Below are 18336 nucleotides of genomic sequence, written 5' to 3' on the forward strand. Positions count from 1 at the left end.
AAGGGCTGTCAGGGCGGAACAGTGCACCCAGGACAGCCCATAAACTCCAGACTTTCATGGCGAGAAGTTTGTTGAACCATTGATCAGTTAGTCAAAGTGGGATATTGAAGCTGATTTTCCAACACGTCCCTCAAACTAAACTTCCCCTCAAAAGAAGCATGAATGTTTCCTGATCATTTGAGACTCGAATTTTGTAGTAAAGGTCTGATTAGGTTTGGGCACAAAAAGCACTTGGTGATGCTCAGAAAAAAATTGTGGCTTGGGCAAAAAAAAAAAAAAAAGATTCTTTAACAACAGTTCAGGACATGTTCAGTCATTCTGGTGGCGACCAAACACAACCTTTTCATGTATGAATTATGACTACTTTGGTCAAGATTTTTGTGTTTTTATTCCTCTTTAGGCACGAAAAACAAACTTTTTAAATAATTTTTTTCAGTTTTTTACCAGCACATTCTCACTCCGACCTCGTCACATATCGACGTTTGGTCATGGACTTTCCACGTCCACATACAATGTACAAGGTACCCTGGGTGCTTTGGTTGTTGACGTTCTGGGACACTGTGTCAAGTTCTGCCTGTTACATGAATTGTCATCTTTTGCAATACACCCCTCTGTTTTCACAGGAAATTTACGTCAGTACAACGCAGCGATTTTACTGTTTTTTCCTTCAACAACAAACACACATGGTTGGGTTTAGAAAAAAAAATACAGGGTTTGGCTCTAGAATCTTACGGGACGTGAGCTCTCTTGGGTGAAAGTTGGTGTTGGTTGGACCCATCCACCATCCCTCTCGCCCGCCCCACTCGGATTTTCGTCGCCTTAACTTCCGTCCTTGTCCTGCCACGTTTCCCACTGATGCTGCTGGGCGCCGTTAAACTATAACGGCAACCAGCCATGTATCATGCCGACGTTAAAGGATGCCTTTTTCTGTTGGTTCCTGACGCCGCAGGTAGCTGCCCAAGCGCTGGATTTCGACAACTTTGGAATGAGATTGGGCTCTTTTTACATGTCCATTTGGGTGAACAGCATGTGTTTAAGTTTTAACTATAAACCAATGCAACACAAGGTTGAAATACAAGGTTGCAGTAATGGTATTAATTGTAGTTCAAATATAGCCAGTGATGCAGGATGTCCAGTTTAGTGGACAGATGATTCTTTGTAATTTCTTCCCAACATAAATACTTGGAAATTTTACCAACTGTATTACTTCTTAGATGTTACGTGATGTTTGCAAATTTTATTTACCTGCAAGGGTCTCCTATTGTAGTAGGATTGGCGATAAATTCCTGAGCTGCACAACATTTCTTGCATTCTGTCGGCCATCTTGGTTTTCAGAGATTGTGTTGCACTTACAAACCCTGGCCAGTGGGGGGCAGTGTATGGCAAGATGCGCTGGGATCCACTGTAGTGGCTTACATGCAACTATAGCATCAAAATCCATGTATATACAAGAAAATGGCTTTTAAATAACTTCCCTGTAGTGACCACCATGCATGAAAAGGTTAACCTTAACACACTGGTTTTTGCCTCTTAACCTAACCATACTGACCATAGCTTTGTCACATCATAAAATTAAAAACTGAAACATAAAGATGGGTCAAGTTGGATAAAGAACAATTTCTGTCTAATGACATAATGGTCATTATAATTTATACCAAAGTCCATAGGTGTTTTTATTTACTACAGAAGGTGATGGGCATTAGTATGTTAAGAATATTTGCTCAAAGTGCAGCCCGAGGGCCAACGGCAGCCCTTAGAAACATTTTGTGTGGCAACCCAGACAGCCGCGGTCGCTTTAAATACTTTAACTTTCAATATCTTACATTTAATACTGTACTCAGTTACTGCATCAAACTGCACCCACCCTAGCAAGCGTCTGCCAGGCACCCTGTAAGTGTCGTCGGGATTAGGCCTATGTTCGTTCATAGTGTGAGCGCTGTAAGCTAAAACAGCGATTTCAGTGGACAAGTTGGCAGTTTAATGTGGAAGTAAGATGAAAAAGCCACCACGGAAATTACAAAAGGACATTTCAGAAAAAATGATTCAATCTTAATGTGATCAGACCACAGGTGACAGAAAATGATCTGCCTTTTGTGCAAATAGGTGAATTTGGTGCTCAAGGATTTGATGTTTAACGCCATTATGACACTTGACTTCATAAGACTTGTCAACAAGTCAGCCTTCACAAATCTCATGACGAGTAGTAATGATGTAACACTGGCAAACTGGTGGTAGTTCACAGAATTGGTAAGTGTAGTAAGTAGGGCTGTCAAAATAACACGTTCATTTCAATTAATTAATCACAAAAAGACCCCCGCCTCTGGAACTCTCTCTCCCACGACATTCGCAATATTGCCTCCCTTTCCACTTTCAAATCCCGTCGGAAAACATACCTTTTCAAGCTGGCATACTCAGTCTGATTTAATGGAGCCATATATGGTGACCTGCACTGATGATGACTTTATAATTATGATTTTTACCTAATATTTATATGTTTACGTTTTTTGTCTTGTCATTTTCTTAACTTTCATTGTATAATACGGGGGTGGCACGGTGGTCTAGTGGTTAGCACTGTCGCCTCACAGCAAGAGGGTACTCCGGCTTCCTCCCACAGTCCAAACACATGCAGGTTAATTGGTGACTCTAAATTGACCGTAGGTGTGAATGTGAGTGTGAATGGTTGTCTGTCTCTATGTGCCAGTCCTGCGTTAGTCTGGAGTCTGGAGTCCAGAGAAAAAAACGCCCAGATGGAAATGTTGATAGGAGCACCGTTCTCTGCAGTTTCTGCAGTAAGGAATTTTTGTACTATTGGAGAACTTCAGGCCTGAAATATCACCTCAATGCAAAGCATTTAACAGCGAACGCGGAGGTCTGAGCTAAAACAGTCTCTGATGCTAGCGCTAGCAGCCAGCCTCGTCAAGTACACTCAACCCGGCGTTCAGACGCAAACTGAGTAAGTCTGCCTGTAACTGACTAACTAACTCTCTTACAAAATGGATTACAATAAACTGCAGACCATTTCTGGTGGTAGGAGACAGGGGGACAATTGTGTCAAGCAGCTTTACTACAACACCAAAATTCATTTGAATTGAATATTCAACATACTTTAACGGCAAAAATCGAAGTATTCAATTAATTTAGATGAATTCATCACAGAATATGTAATTAATTAGATTACTTTTTTGGAGAGTTTACGCAAACTACTACAAACTACAGATATCTTATGTCTTGAACCTGCGTGTCCCTTGACAATGTGCCGGCTCCCTAATTTGGCACCCAGTTACCAAAACTTTGAGCACCACTGATATAAAGGACACAACTAAACAAACAAAAAACATTGAAAAACATTTTAAATTTCCATAAAATTAATGTTAAAAAGTAATAAATCAATAGTTTTTTTCTCCAACAAGTAACTCTGATCATAAAGTATCTGCTCATTAGATGGATGACTTGGATATTTTTAGTCGGTAACATGTTGTTAGGAATAAATTATCCTATTCCAGCGTGGCCCCAGAGCAAGTGTGTTCAGTCAAACCCTCTCCTCTTGAACACATATAAAAGCATCAGCGTGTTGTTGTGAGCGACGAGCGTCGCCGTTGTGAAGGTCACATCAGTTCAACACAAACACAATCTACAGTTCCATCATCAACTGCCATTTATTAGTATCAAACCACTGCTACAAAATTACATCAAACATGATGAAAATGGACTTGCATACGTGCTATACACAATGTAAGCTTTAAAGTAATTAAAGTACATGAATTTTCTTATTTCTGGACAAATATCAATATATATATTTATATATATTATATATAGATATATCAATGCCACTTAAAGCCATATATATCATTCCAGTGATCTAGAGCCTATAAATGTACAACTATATCCCTGGTGGCTAAAGGACCTTCATACACATTGGAGTAAACATTTCCGTTCCAAATTTCTCATCATATTATTTTTCAGCATGATGATTTGAAAAATTTAAATATAACAAATAAAAAAATGTGAAATAAAAGTCCATATAGAAACTTTTCGGATGTTCCCACCAACTTTATAATATCCACTCCCAGTTTTTGTAAAAAGAAAACAATATGGCATTAGTAAATATTTTTTAATTTACAGAAACAAACAGAAGAAATGCTGCACCTCGTTACCTTGAACTCTACTAGAGGTCACTCCATTTAAACAAACACAACACTGAAGACACACACACAATGAACTGGTGCTACAAATAAGTGATTTGCTGTGTCATTCAGTGTGTATAAAACAATGTGTAATCTGCCTGCTGGGGCATGAAAACAAATGAAACAGGATTACATTTACTGTCAGTCAAATGATGACATTCTCTCCATGGCAAACCCATTCAATCCTTCATGAAAACTGACAAGTGCCCGGGAGCTTTACGTGAAAACACTTCGCAGTGTGTGATTTAGTCATCGGCGTCATGGAGAGACCTGGCTTAGATAGCTTGCTTTTAAACCCAGGCATTATCTCAGGCTCTGCATCATTGGCTGGCAACTTATTTTCCAGTTCAGTGGAAATAATGAGGGACAGGTTGACAAATACTTGATGCAACTTCTTTTTAAAATAGCCCCTCCCTACATTGGCAGCTGCCAGCAACACTATCAGAAGGATTTCAAAGAAAACGGAGTCACACCAGTCAGAAATCACTGTTTTTGTACCAATTGAAATGTTAGAGAGAAAAGAAAGAGACCTATTTCAAAAAAACCTTAACTTTTTCTTTTTTCCATTTAGAGCTGAATCAAACTTGCCCGGAGACTGGTTATAGAGAAAGAAATTCAATTTTTTTTTTCCTCTTTCTGCCTGCGTTTGACAGGAGGGATAGCATTTTCCTGCTGTGCAACAAACATATCTCCCAAACTGAATGCTAGCACTCAAGAAACAGAGGTTTTTTTGATACTGACAACTCAGTATGCTGCTCAGGGAAGTGGGATGGCGACTGCGGGAGCCAGGCAGCAGCTCCAGTGAGTAGTATGACACAATCTCACAGTTAAAACTGACAAAGGCACAGGAAGGGTTTCATTAACCGCAGGGTCAGGAGGAATCCCTCTCTCACAACTCCTCCGCTCTGTTCGTCGCGGCCTCCGACGCCTTTGTGAACAGCACTTTGACACCGTGCTAATCATTTCCATAACCTCCAGTATACGCTGCCTCATTTTCACTGCAGGATGATGCAGTTTTACATATATTAATTTGCAGAATAAAAACTACAAACATTCAGCATTTGAGTGGTGAAATCACAACACACTGTAAAGCGTTATGTGCTGATGATGCACGCTGATAGGCTGAGCATTTGCATTAGCTGCGATACAAAACGACTCATTATCAGTATTTATCCGCGTCTGCCTTCTTAGACTGTAAACGCCACTTGCAATATATTGAATCACCTCATCAACTCTTTATTGGCAACACACCGTATGTGCTCCTGTTGGTGCTGTTGCAGGGTGTCACAGCAGTGTCTGAGTTTGTCATGACACTTCCTACAGTGACACTCGGAGTCACACATTATCCTCAAAATAATTCTGTTTGTTTAAACACAAGCTGTGTTTGTGTTGTTTTTTATTTTCAGCGCGGCAGTAAAATGTTAAGATAGTGTCAGGTACAGTACGTCAATCACAGAGAAGATTAATAAACGTGCCTTTCAAATACGTCCCTGCCCATATTATTAAAGAAGTGAAAACAAAGCGTAAGAAGAGTTTGTGTGAACAGTTTGACCTGACGATAATCAGGCTGAACCCTGCTTCTGTTTCCCTGGTAGATAAACACACATGACTACACTTTAACTATGCATTAATCCTAATTATTCTAATGATGATGATGACATTTAACTTTGCTTAATTCATTTGTATTCTATGCTACATTGGGGTTACATGTGTCAGAATAACGGTTAATTAGTGCTGTATTTGTTCCGTTGTTGAGATATTAAGTATGTAATGTTTAGCTATGTTTAGCAGGAGCATTAATGCTCTAAATGAGGGTTGGTTATGATTGATAAAATACTTTAAAGGCACATTCAGTACAGTACTTGTCCCCCTCCAAGATTCAGTTTAAACAGCTGTTGTTGCATGAACCCAAACTTGTAATAAATGCAAACAGAACAGTATGATCCTGATACATCGGGACGAGAGGAGGAGGATGCTTTGAAAATGGACAATTTAAAAATTCAGCGTGGGGAATGTGGAGCCGTAATAATACGCACTCGCATGAATATTTAAAATCCTCTTATCTTAAATTTAAAAGTGGAGAGATTTTTTTCCCCCCGCTGTCAGCTGGGAGCACAAGGTGAGGCAGTGATCTCTGCAAGTGGGTGGCGTGGCCTCTTTTCAGCTTGTACATCAACATGACTTTTTTAACTGAACTTTTATGAGGTAGGTCACACAGCCACGGATCTTTTAGTCGGGAGCGTATTCAGGTCAGAGGATACTCCAGAGCCTTGTGCTGTCGGGGAAAAGGTATAACCGGGGCCTGTGTGGGACTGAATGTGCAGAAATTCATGTTTGTAAATATATTCAGATCACATAAACTGAGCGATGAGGATGCGGTGCAAACGGTGGTTAATCCTATGTATTGTGACTTCTGGTCATCAGGGCTCAGGAGGATTTATGAAGAGTCTGAGGGCAGAGGGGAGGGGATCAAATATGCATGATACGGCAAAATTAGGATGACTCAATAATTCTGGCTACACTGTACAAACACACTGATATTTCCCTCATGCCTCTGCCTGGAGAATATTCCCGGCAGTGTTTGTTTCACCAGGGTTTCACTGCGCCACTGGCAAATCTGTATTTTGCTTCAAGCACACTTCAAAGAGTTTATAATTCATCTGTATCCACAAAACCAGACCAATTTACTGCAGCTTGGATTTAGTGATAATATGTAGATTACCGTGACACTTAAAATTACTTTCGTCATGATTCTAATCATGGTGTAAATCTGGTATCTGGTAAAAGTTACAAAATTCTGTTAAGTCACATCTGACAATTAAGGCTGAAAATATCAGGTCTCATCTAAATTAATCCTAAATTGATCCAACAAAGTGTTGCAGGATGAAGTTTATTTGTAGGCCAACACAATTTTAACACCCCCTGGTTCCCTTAACAAAAAGCCAGTGGGATTTTTCCATTGGATTTTGGATCATTGCAGGAAACAAGCTCTGTGGCAAACAGAAGTTTATGATAGTTAGTTTAAATGCAATCACCAGAAGAAGAAAAAATAACGCGACGACGTTCTGTAGTCTCATTTAGCCACTTGTTAGCAACCATCTTTTTAAAACACGTAAAAGCTTCAGAATTTAGTAGTAGGGTATTTAATGATGTATTTTTTGCTTCAGAACAAAACATGAAAGTCTCTTTAGCTTGTGTTAACCACAGACCTTATTTTAGGCATCTAACCAAAAACCAACAGACCCATTGAGCTCAAGACAAGCGAAGTGGGAGTGCTAAAATGCTTACTCATTCCCGCAGCACTTAGTGTTAGCTGACATAAGCTAACATTACATTGTAGTCTTAGATAACATTAGCTGACGTTACACTGTAGTGTTAGCTAACACTACAGTGTAACGTTAGCTAATGTTAGCTTATTAAGCTAACATTACATTGTAGTGTTAGCTAACATTAGCTGCCGTTACATTGTAGTGTTAGCTAACATAAGCTAATGTCACATTATAGAGTTAGCTATTATTAGCTGACGTTACATTGTAGTGTTAGCTAACATTAGCTAACATAATACTGTAGTGTTAGCTAACATTAGCTAACGTAATATTGTAGTGTTAGCTAACATTAGCTGAGATTACATTGTATTGTTCGCTAACATTAGCTCATGTTACAATGTCACAGGCAGAACAATCTGTCCTAAACATAAAAAGATCCTGATTTAAGTGATAAAATATTAGTTTGTGGCTTTAGCTGTCAGTCAGCGCTCGACTGCTGTCTAGCTACGACAGATTTTGACATGTGCAGTCAGCCAACATAACATTGTTTGTACTAGCCATTTCCTTACCCAGCTGTTTTATTTTAACCCAAAAAGACATGATACCTGCTACATTTTTAAAAAGGGGAGTTTTTCCTTTCAAACAGCCCAAAATTCAGAAGCCCCACTTGTCCGTAAAATGACCCAATGGACTTTACCCCGCAAACAAATGCCCATTGCTCCAAAGTCCTGTTTGTCTAAAAATACACACTCCTGCAGTCAGTTTCAGTTTCCCCCGTGGCGTTTGAGCCATGAATTCCAAATTTCTTTAACGACCCTTCGTGGCATTTTTCCAGCAGCGTTTCAGCCACTGAACCTGGGCGTTTTTCTCCGACCCATCTCTGCTTTTCCAGCGACCCCTGTGCCACCAAACATGGGTATTTTAAGCTGAATCATGATCTTTTCCAAACCAGTGGATTACAGAAATGTACAATACAAACATTTTTTTCTAATGATTGGGTTGTCTAACTGCAGGGAGTGTGTATTTTAGGAGAAACTGCACTTTGGAGCGATGGGTGTTTGTTTTTGGGATAACAAGCTGTCAGTGAAATGGGCTTTCAGTCCAATGGGACATTTTTCCGACTAATGGGGCCCCAGGAATTTGGGCCTTTAGAACAATGGGCAGTCCCCAAACGATGTACATATACAGGGCAACAGCCAACAATGTATTTTGTAGTTGAGCTAATTCAAGAAACAATTAATGACACAGTTATTAAAATCTAAAAATGATAAGTCTGCTGACAGCACTGATTCTGTTTTTGATTTTTAGGGGGACAGTTTGATGCAGGGAGGATGTGGTGACGAGACATTTTATATTTTAAGGAGGACATTGTGGTGACGGCGCGCTCTGGCTCAAACCCTGTCTCAGTGATAATGACAACCCCTTTGAGTGCTCATGAACTCAGATGTGGGTTTATATTGTAACATGAAGACTTTTATTGCAAATAATAGTGATTCGATAAAAGGGACTTGTTAATACCATTATTCAAAATAATCAACATCCAGTACATTTCATATGTATGAACACTAGCATGGTCTTGACTGCTTAGACAAGCAACCAACACAACTCCAGACTGTCACCAATGTGCCACAATAATCATTATGACTCTGTATAGCAGTTGTTTTAGTTCATCAGCAAAAGTTGATTCAAATAAATCACAAACAAACATAGCCAGCTGGTCTGTAGGAGGTATGTATTTTTAGACCAGGTTCAAGAACCAAAGGTTTTGGAAAAAACAAACAAAAAACAAAACAGAACTGGTTCCATTCATAAAAAGTATGAATATCTGTAAAATGGCCACCTCAAAAACACAGGTTAACTTTGACATGCAGCACAACCATACTCTCTGCACATTGTCAAACACGCAAGTGTGTGAAAACTATGACTACACACTGGCTCTAAAGATCAAAAGGTATCCTATTTTTCTCCAAATATACACACATTGATTCTGTTCTATAATACTGTTATATTGGTTCACACCCTCTCTGTTTCAAAAAGTAGGTAATTTGATTGCAAACATTGTTCTTTTTAATGTACTCATCTGACAAAAAATCAACAACAGTTATGGCATCTAAATGAACCCGACAACATTATAAACTATGCCATACTGTGCCTCATTCAAATAAATGTCACATATCCAGTTTTACATGTTTCAAATGTAATTTTTTTATACATTGTTTTCATAAAGGAAGAGAATAAATATACTTCTGACCCATTTTCATTATACCTTAACATTTAAACAAGATCATATGGTGCAGTATTTTCATAATTTGTAAAACAAGTCGATAACAATTTCAGTACAAACAATAAAAGAAAAAAAAAAAAAGTTTAGCAGACCTTGAAACAAATCACCACAAAACGTAAAAGTAATAACAGTGTTTGTGCTTTAAGTCTTTTAACTGCGATGGCTATTTCTCTATAGGTTTGCAGTTACAAGTTTGTGTGAAAATACTGCGTGAACTGTTAGTCCCTCGATCCCGGGGCAAAATATAACACAATCCAAATCCAAACAAGACCTGCAAACATGTCAACCTGTACGACAAATACTGCATTTTTTTAATCAGATGCAACTGGCTTATTTGAAAATACCTGCAGGAGCCATAGGTTGAGAAATTTAGTTTTGACTGAATATAACGCCTAATTTGAAAGATAAGTCAGCTACAGGTTTATGAACATTCAATAAGCAGTAACATGTTTAACAAATGAGTCATATCTTATTGAGAGCTTCTGGAAGTGTCCTTCTGAAGGAAGTTAATTTGATGTCAATGGTACTATTAAGGCATTACAGTACAGTATCTCTGTTTACACCATGAATTGAAGATACTTGAGGATGAATATGCCATGACAGTCTTGTCAGAAAGTAAACCCTGGCAATAATGTTGTTTTTGAGCCTTGATATGGTTGATTTCAGCGAACAAAAAGCCACATTTTCTCCTATTAAACGACCTCATGGTTTAATTTATTCTTTGCTGGACATTCACGGGCCCTGTGGACACTGATCAACTGTTTGAAGACAATGGACTCTCATCTTGGAGGAGCTGTTAGCACCTTAGGCCATGTCTGTCCTGATGAGCATGTTCATAAGCTTTATTCTGTGTTCTGCTGCACATAGTTAGGATGAGAAGGAATCAGATTGGAGGCAAAGCAGGTTTCACATACTATGTGTTGGTGTATTTGCCAGAAATCTTAAGTTACATGACCTTTGGCTCTCTGGATGTCCTTTATTAGTTGCAATGATATATTTACTGTAAAAGCGAATGTGATATATTTAAGTATTGAATTATCTGTAAAGAAAAACAGCGGAGTAAAATACCGTGCTGCAGAATGCTGCTTTCCCAGAGTCCATTATCTAAGTATCATGCCAAAAGTTGAAGCCAAAATACTTCAAGCGACCTACAGCGTGGAGTTTTTCAGCCAGTCGATGGTCAGTAGGTGCACAACAAACTCAGAGGAAAAAAACGCTCTGCTCAGACGCCCACTGGAGGTGGCGTGTTTCAGAGAACTGCATCTTACAACAGTTGAACTCGGGCTCTGCTCTTTCTTCTCAACTGCAACAGTTTGTCGTGACATTCACGTATATGTGGACTCTCTGAAAGAAAAAGTATGGAGTATATACTGTAGTATTTATATTCTCAAGAAAAATGTAAACATAGGGCAGCGATGTTCCTCCCTTCATACTGTACAAAGTCATGAGCTGAGTTAATGTTCTTGGTCAAATGAGAAAAGCTGGTCCCACTTTAAAACAAAAGCCTACACTATATTAAAATATAAAGATACAATACAGTATACTTTGCTACTTTGACGGCTGCCTGATCAAATCCGTTAGGCAGGCATAGTAACTGAAGGACCCATTTCAGAATACAACAAAGCACACCTTCAACACTGTTCATCCATCTATTGAGTAATCATGACAATACAGGTCCTGAAAAAGCCCTGCCTTTTTTCATCTTTTGATTTTTTTTCTTTTTTTTTCTGTATTTTTTTAAGCACACTCCATAATCAGAATTTGTATTGTTAGGAATCTAAATGTCTTTCCTTTGTTCAACAACCCATAATACATTCAATACAACATTGGTATGGTAATTCTGTGTACTGAGAGACTTGGCACAATTGCTTCTTTTTAGCCATGTACAAAAACGGATGAAAATGTCAATTTTGCGCCATCGCCTCCCAGAGATAGAGGCATGAAAGTAACTCATTTGGGAAGTTTGGGGGGCTTTTGATATGATTGGACGTGGGGTGGGGCTGGGGAGGGGGGGCCGGGGGTGAGCACTGATTCACAAAGTGGTCAATCAATCAGAAAAGAAGAGAGGAAGAATAATAATAATAATAATAATAATAATTAAAAAAAAACATCATAGTATTTACATGACAGAAATTTCACCATAAAGCAAAGAAAAAAAAAAAGAAGAAAAGAAATATTTCCCCACACAAAATAACGCTGATTATTTTTCCCCATCACGGCTTTTCAACAAACTGTACCAGATTGGATTCCAGCCATCAGCAATGTCAAAAAGGATTCATAAATGCTCTCGACAGTCATTGTGTCTGGACTGGCCTCTGCTAGTACACGCTGATGAAGGAGGAGAGAGCCAGGACCAGGTATCGGCAGGCCAGCGGGACATGCGCACTTCCTGTGCTCCCATAGGGTGCAGTGTTGGGCGCTGTGGGCAGGAAACAAGAGAAGCTCTGATTAGTTGTGATTGCACTTTCACCATTTCAAAGCCCGCAGTCAGCTCGGTATGGTGCTTCCAAATGAGATTGTAAAAACTGCAATTACTACCCCACTTTGGCTGTTTGGAGTTGGTTTCTCCGTCTCTGACAGAAGCTCCTACTTCATACGACTGCTGTTATACTGCATATTCTAAAGAGCCATTCTCAGATCTTGTTCTTAAATAAAAGTACCAACACCAGGATGTAAATATACTGCAGTACATAAAACTACTACTTTTAGTATTTAAGTAAAACTAGAGGTAACAACAGAATGCACTTTAAGCAGGTTAAAAGCACCCATTCAGCAGAAAATAGGCCCCTGTGACTGACACGCTACCATACATCACATTATTAGATTGATGATGCTGAAGTACTAAAGCATCAGCAGCATACTACTGTTGCAGGTGGTTGAATTGGAACTACTTCAAAATGCTTTATAAGGGAAGTTTAGCCCAGTGGTTTCCAACCTGGGTCAGGCCCCTCTAAATGGTCACATGATAAATTTAAGGGTCAATGAGATGATTAAAGATATACTTCGCAGGATTCCCCTTAAAAAAAAAAAAATCCAAAAACCAAACCAAACCAAAACAAAACAACCAAAAAGACTGATACAGAAGTATTAGTAGTGTGGTGGTGTATTTTCTGCAGAGACTCTGCCCTTCACTAAAGTCAAGTCTCATTAAGCAAACTTAAAAAACAACAAATATTGACAAAGGTGCTTTACACAGAGAAAATTAAAGAAATAAATGAGTAAGAATCAATAATTATGGATAACATTTTGCATAAAATTACATGAACGCAATAGGGGGTACTAGGTTAGGAGAGAGGAAGGAAAAACAATATTCTGCAACACATAGCTGTGTTTATTTGTTGAAATATTCTCTAATCTTTGCTCTCTTTGTGAAATAAACCTCTTAAACCATTGAATAGTTAATAAATGAATGGGGAATTCTGCTCACTGCACTGTCAGCTCAATGACATCTGAAATGTGATGGGGGCACCAACTAGAAACTGCTTTTTATAATGGGGGCCAAAAAAAGATTGGGAACCACTGGTTTAAGCTTTAACAACGCACTGTATCTTACGAGCTTATTATCTACTTTTTTTAAAATGTAAAAAAATTAAGAGCCCCTACAGATTTGTAGTCCATTTATACAAATTTTCTGACTAACCTAACAAGAGGGTTAATTAAGGCTGTGTATTGGTAAGAATGTGGAGATAAGAAATGATACAGCAGTTACGATTCAATGTAGTGTGATATATCGCGATACTGCAAGCAAAGCGATGTATTGAGATTTTTTAAAATCTAACTTTAGGAGGTAGCGCTGTGCCCTTTATGATTCTGACTATGCCTGTTTCATAGACCTGTGTTCCTTGTATTTACACTAGCAATATGTTGTTATGTTGGAGTGGAAGAATCTAATAGCTGAAGATAGATTACATCACTGCTATCTCAATGTCGGGAGTTTGAACAACACAAAAGGAACCACCGCTGTGAGTCTTTGCAGGCATGATTAGTAATTAAAAATCAATACAGTGTTTTTGAGGATCAATACAGTACAAAAACAAAACATGATATCGCAATAAGGGTGTGCCATATCATTTTGTTCATGATAATACCCGGATTTTTTTTAATATCATATCATACAAAAAATGTGTGTCGTGATATTCGCGATATTCCGACTTGTTGACACATTGACGTCATGCTGTTACCCATAGCAACAACAAGCATGGCTCAAATGGGTCACGTAGGTATACATTATGTGATGCTTGCAGCTTGACAAAACACTACATATATGTGAATGTGTGATAGTTCTGGTATCATAACAGCCTGTCACAGGTTACAGCGTGATGACCAGAGAAGAAATGGCAGAGCATAAAGGTCCAGGTGGAAAAAAATGTTCCTAAATTAACACTAATTTATTTATTTATTTTTTAAATAATTTGTTATATCATTGAGAATATCGTTATCACAAAAACAGCCTGAAATATTGTTATATTATTTAAGGGCCATATCGGCATACTAAAGTGTATTTTTGGACTTAACTTCCACTGTATCGCCCTTCCAACCACTCAAAGTACCCTTATACTACAGAGCCACATTCACACACTGGTGTGCCGAGGCTGCCATAGAAGGTGCCAACTGCTCACCTAAACATTTACACACACTCAAACAAATTGAGCAAATTGGGGTTCAGTATCTTGCTCAAGGACACTTTGACATGCAGACTGGACACTTAGTGGAAGACCTGCTCTACCTCCTGAGCTACAGGGTTAATCGGCATGAGTAATTGAAAACACCTGTGTGTGTGTGTGTGTGTGTGTGTGGGGACTTTACTCTGAGAAGAAGCTAGACAGGGAAGTAAAAGTACAATATTTCCCTCTGAACGCAGTGGTGTAACAGTAAAAAGCAGCATTAAGGTAAAGGTACCTCAAAATTGTACTTAAGTGTAGCGCTTGATGAAATGAATTTTGTTACTTTCAACCACAGGTTCTAAAATAATCTAAAACACTTTTCTTCCATCTCATCTTTTTTTGTAGTTTGTGTCAAAACACTTTCCCTCTTCCATGTTGCTGGTACAAAAAAAGAAAAGCCATCAGTGGAGAGAGGAGAATAAATGAGGGCTACACGAGGTCTTTTCTTCACATTCCTATCGAAGGCGGCTTTGTTTTGTGCTGTTTGTGTTTCTCTGACCAGCAGACAGCCACAGTAATATGAACAGGTCTCTCTGGAGAGCTGCGTCAGGCGGACAGAGAGGGAGAGGGCAGCCTTTCATTTGGAGGGGGCTACTCTGCCTCCTCAACACAGACACACTCTTTTAGTTTGTAGCTCAATAAAGCACACCTCACAGGTTACAAAACATGCTCTCCCTCAGCACACACGCACGCGCGCGCACATACCTGCATGTACAGGTCACATGCATGCCTGCACACACACACTCACACAGGCGCACACACACATACACACACAGCAAGGCAGTGCAAACAGGCTCTGCTCTACCAGGGGAAATCATGTGGTGCACAGCCCATATCAGCAGGGTGCCTCTATTTACACAGCCATGTAATTAGTTCACAATGTAACTCCTCTGATGTGGACCTCACGTTGCACAAACACACCGAGCAAAGCGAACAACAAAATAGCCACACACGCTTACTGTACACACACAGATGCAATCATGGACATACAGCGTAAAGTCCTTTTCTTGGCACATTTCTGAGGTAAGAAGCGAGTCACACAGAAAAGGACTGTTATCCCACTGTGCAGTTATTATTGTGGCCCGGGTATTTATTCAATAAGAGTGGCATATGGCTGTTGGTGTGTTAAAATAAATACAATGATGCAGAGATTGATCTTTTTTTTACCAACATAATAGCTTGTGGGAGACAATTTTCACAGGAGATGCCAGGGAGGGGGGAAAAAAAAGACGCGCACCCCATTATCACCTGACACGGCACTGCTTTTACCTGATATTTTCGAGCATTATTTGTCGGCACTGAAGTTGTTTACCTATTAGAGTGAAAACTATAGCTCCGCTGACAGACGGGAAAGGGGGGAAAAAAAGGGAAAGGTGGTGAATAGAGGAGCACAAATGGGTGCAAATTTTGATGATGTGTATGTTAGATGCATGGCTGGCCTGTGTGAACTGCAGCCCCCCCTCACTCTCTCTCTTCTTTCTCCTTGTCTCTGCCTTTCTATCTTTGTCTCCCCTTTCTACCTCATTCTCTCCCTCTGTATCCCTCCCCTCGCTCTCTCTCTCTCTCTTCTCCTATCCAAAGTACAGGATAATGACACAGTTTTCCTGGGCTGTGAGAGCGAGCCGAGAAATGGTAACCATAGCAACAGCTCCTGTCCTGCTCAGCCGGCCCACTGTTGCCTGAGCCTGAGTGCGGTGCATTGTGCTAGCCACGCTAGCAAAATCATTTGGGTTATGTGTGTGTCTGTGTGTCTGTGTGTATGTGTGTATGTGTGTGTTTGTGGTGGTGGGTGGGGAATAGGCAGATGTCACTATTTCCCTTCTTCAGTTTCTCATCTGATCAGTGTCAGTGTAGTTTTTGGCTGGGTAAATGCTGCAGTAATCACATTAATATCTTGTACACAACTGGCTTTCATGCAGCAGTTCAGGGAGCTCAGAAGGTAATTACTGGATCTCTGCTATGACTAATGTTGACTGGGCTGGAGAGCGTAACAATAAACCCCTCAGTACTAAAGGAGGAGAAGTGTTAAGTGAGGTTGGGGGATAGTCAGTGTTACTGGGTTGCTGCCTCCTCACAGTGTTTGATTTTGGGCTTGTTTAATATCTCCCTGTGTCACTGCGAAAAAGCGGGGGCCTCCATTGTTTTGACTGTGTGGGTTGTAACTTGCCATTTTAATTAACTCCCCAACCAGGAACTGCCTGCAACACCATTACTCTGCTTATTAACATGAAGGGAATAGAAGGGGAAAGAGACGGAGACAGACAGAAAGCGAGTGCAAAAGAAAGACAGATACGGGGGAGAAGAAGGGGGAATCAAAGGAAGAGAGAGCAGGGGAAAAAGACAGTGATTGAAAGGGGTGCGAGAGTGAGGCTGCAGCAGCAGTGGACAGCAGAGAGAAGGAAGGGAGGGGGGGTCTGACTGAGCTCTACCTCTTTGGGGTTTGAATTTAATTGCCATGTACATCAGCACTGAGCTACAATGAAGTACCAGAATCCCAGACAATATATCATAGAGAAACCAACAGTGTCAAGATGCGCAAACGCAGGCAAGACAAGCAGCGCTCCAAAGGGAGAGGAGTGGAGGAGATAAGTGGAGATGAAAGCGATACGCTTCAATTACTGTTTTGCAACTGAATTGAAATGAAAAACTAAAGCCTCCCCTGCTCTAGCCAGAGTCATATGAAAATAACAATCCCTGGTTCTCTCCTCTGATTCTGGACTGAAGCCATCAGCTTTAAATAGTGTGCCGGGAGTATGAGCCTCTCTCTCTGTCTCTCTTCCCTCCCCCTACCCACCCAAATCTCCATCGACAGCAGTTTTGTCACCCACATATCATATGCACAACAAATGCTAAGGCCCTGAACCTCAGTCACTGTTGACACAGATAATGAATCATACTGAAATATGCAACAGTGACACTCAGTGCGGGGTTTGTTTTGAGTACCATCTCGAGTGTTATGCGCTGCACTGTAATTCACCGGAACATCATCACTCATTAAGTAATAGCGTGAGCTACTTTCCCCTCCTCTTGTCAGCCCCTCAACCATCACACATACTGGGCTTGTAAAGTTTGAGCTCCATTGAGAACTCCTCAACCTTGTGTTTGCTTACGTACATGTTCCACGCACACTTTGAAATGAAAGAGGCAAAAAGTACAGAACAAATTCGGCCGTGTTTTTGTGCTGGATTAAGTCTCCAATTCGGTTATTTGTCGTTTATGGGATGATTCATCCCTTGAGTTGGTCGTATCCTCCAAGCAGGCTGTCACTAGTGGCGCACAGACGGCAGCCAGCCAGGCAGCATCCCAATCCCCCGAGGACACGGCTTCAGAGATGGGCTCTTCTGAGCAGAGGGGTGGGGGAGGGGTTCAGTGTCCTTGACCATCAATCAGTGGCCTCTGGTTCTCCCCCCCAGCTCCCCTGGGAGAGCCCACATGAGACACTCCTGAGCCAGAACTGATCCTGTACACACCATGCTGTAAATCGGCTAAATCCTTCTACATGCAAGGTTCACAGCAACCACCAAGGGTGTCTTTAACACAGCACAGCACAAACTAAAAGGTTGTTTTTTTTTCCGGGGGAAACCACGCTGGTGTTCGGTAAAGAGAATAAATGGAATATCATGCAACGCTCATGACATTTGATGAGGGGATGCCGCGCCTTCAAAGAATGTGCCGCGCTCCATCGTCTTTTAAATGCTTACACACCGAGAGTGTGCGAGCACTTTATAGAAGGCGATCAAGACATTTTCCATGCTTTACCTCACTTCAATCCACTGACAGTGAAATACGCCTGTCCCCTCCGCCGCCACTCATCTTGCACACTCTTGCCTGTAGCAGCTTGCCATATTGAGTTGCTGCACAATTGACTTGCCGACCCATCAGCTCATTCATCCATTCCTCTCTCCATTCCTCCTGTTCTTGTACAAGCAAAATGTTCA

The 18336-nt window shown here is 40.4% G+C and overlaps 1 protein-coding gene across 3 annotated transcripts in view; it reads right to left on the reverse strand.

The window, feature by feature from the left end:
* Positions 1–18336, reverse strand: part of negr1 (neuronal growth regulator 1) — a 190829-nt gene that overhangs the window by 11924 nt on the left and 160569 nt on the right. For 2 of the 3 annotated variants that reach the window (XM_050055374.1, XM_050055373.1), the window contains one exon: positions 9166–12153. The exons of the other annotated variant lie outside the window; for it this stretch is intronic. In XM_050055374.1, coding sequence (XP_049911331.1) covers positions 12053–12153 — 101 coding nt within the window. In that variant the 3' untranslated portion in view covers positions 9166–12052. Of the gene's footprint in view, positions 1–9165; positions 12154–18336 lie in introns of those variants that run through there. 3 annotated transcript variants of the gene reach the window in all.

The sequence above is a fragment of the Epinephelus moara genome, chromosome 10, assembly GCF_006386435.1.
Source record: "Epinephelus moara isolate mb chromosome 10, YSFRI_EMoa_1.0, whole genome shotgun sequence".
NCBI classification, from domain to species: Eukaryota; Metazoa; Chordata; class Actinopteri; order Perciformes; family Serranidae; genus Epinephelus; species Epinephelus moara.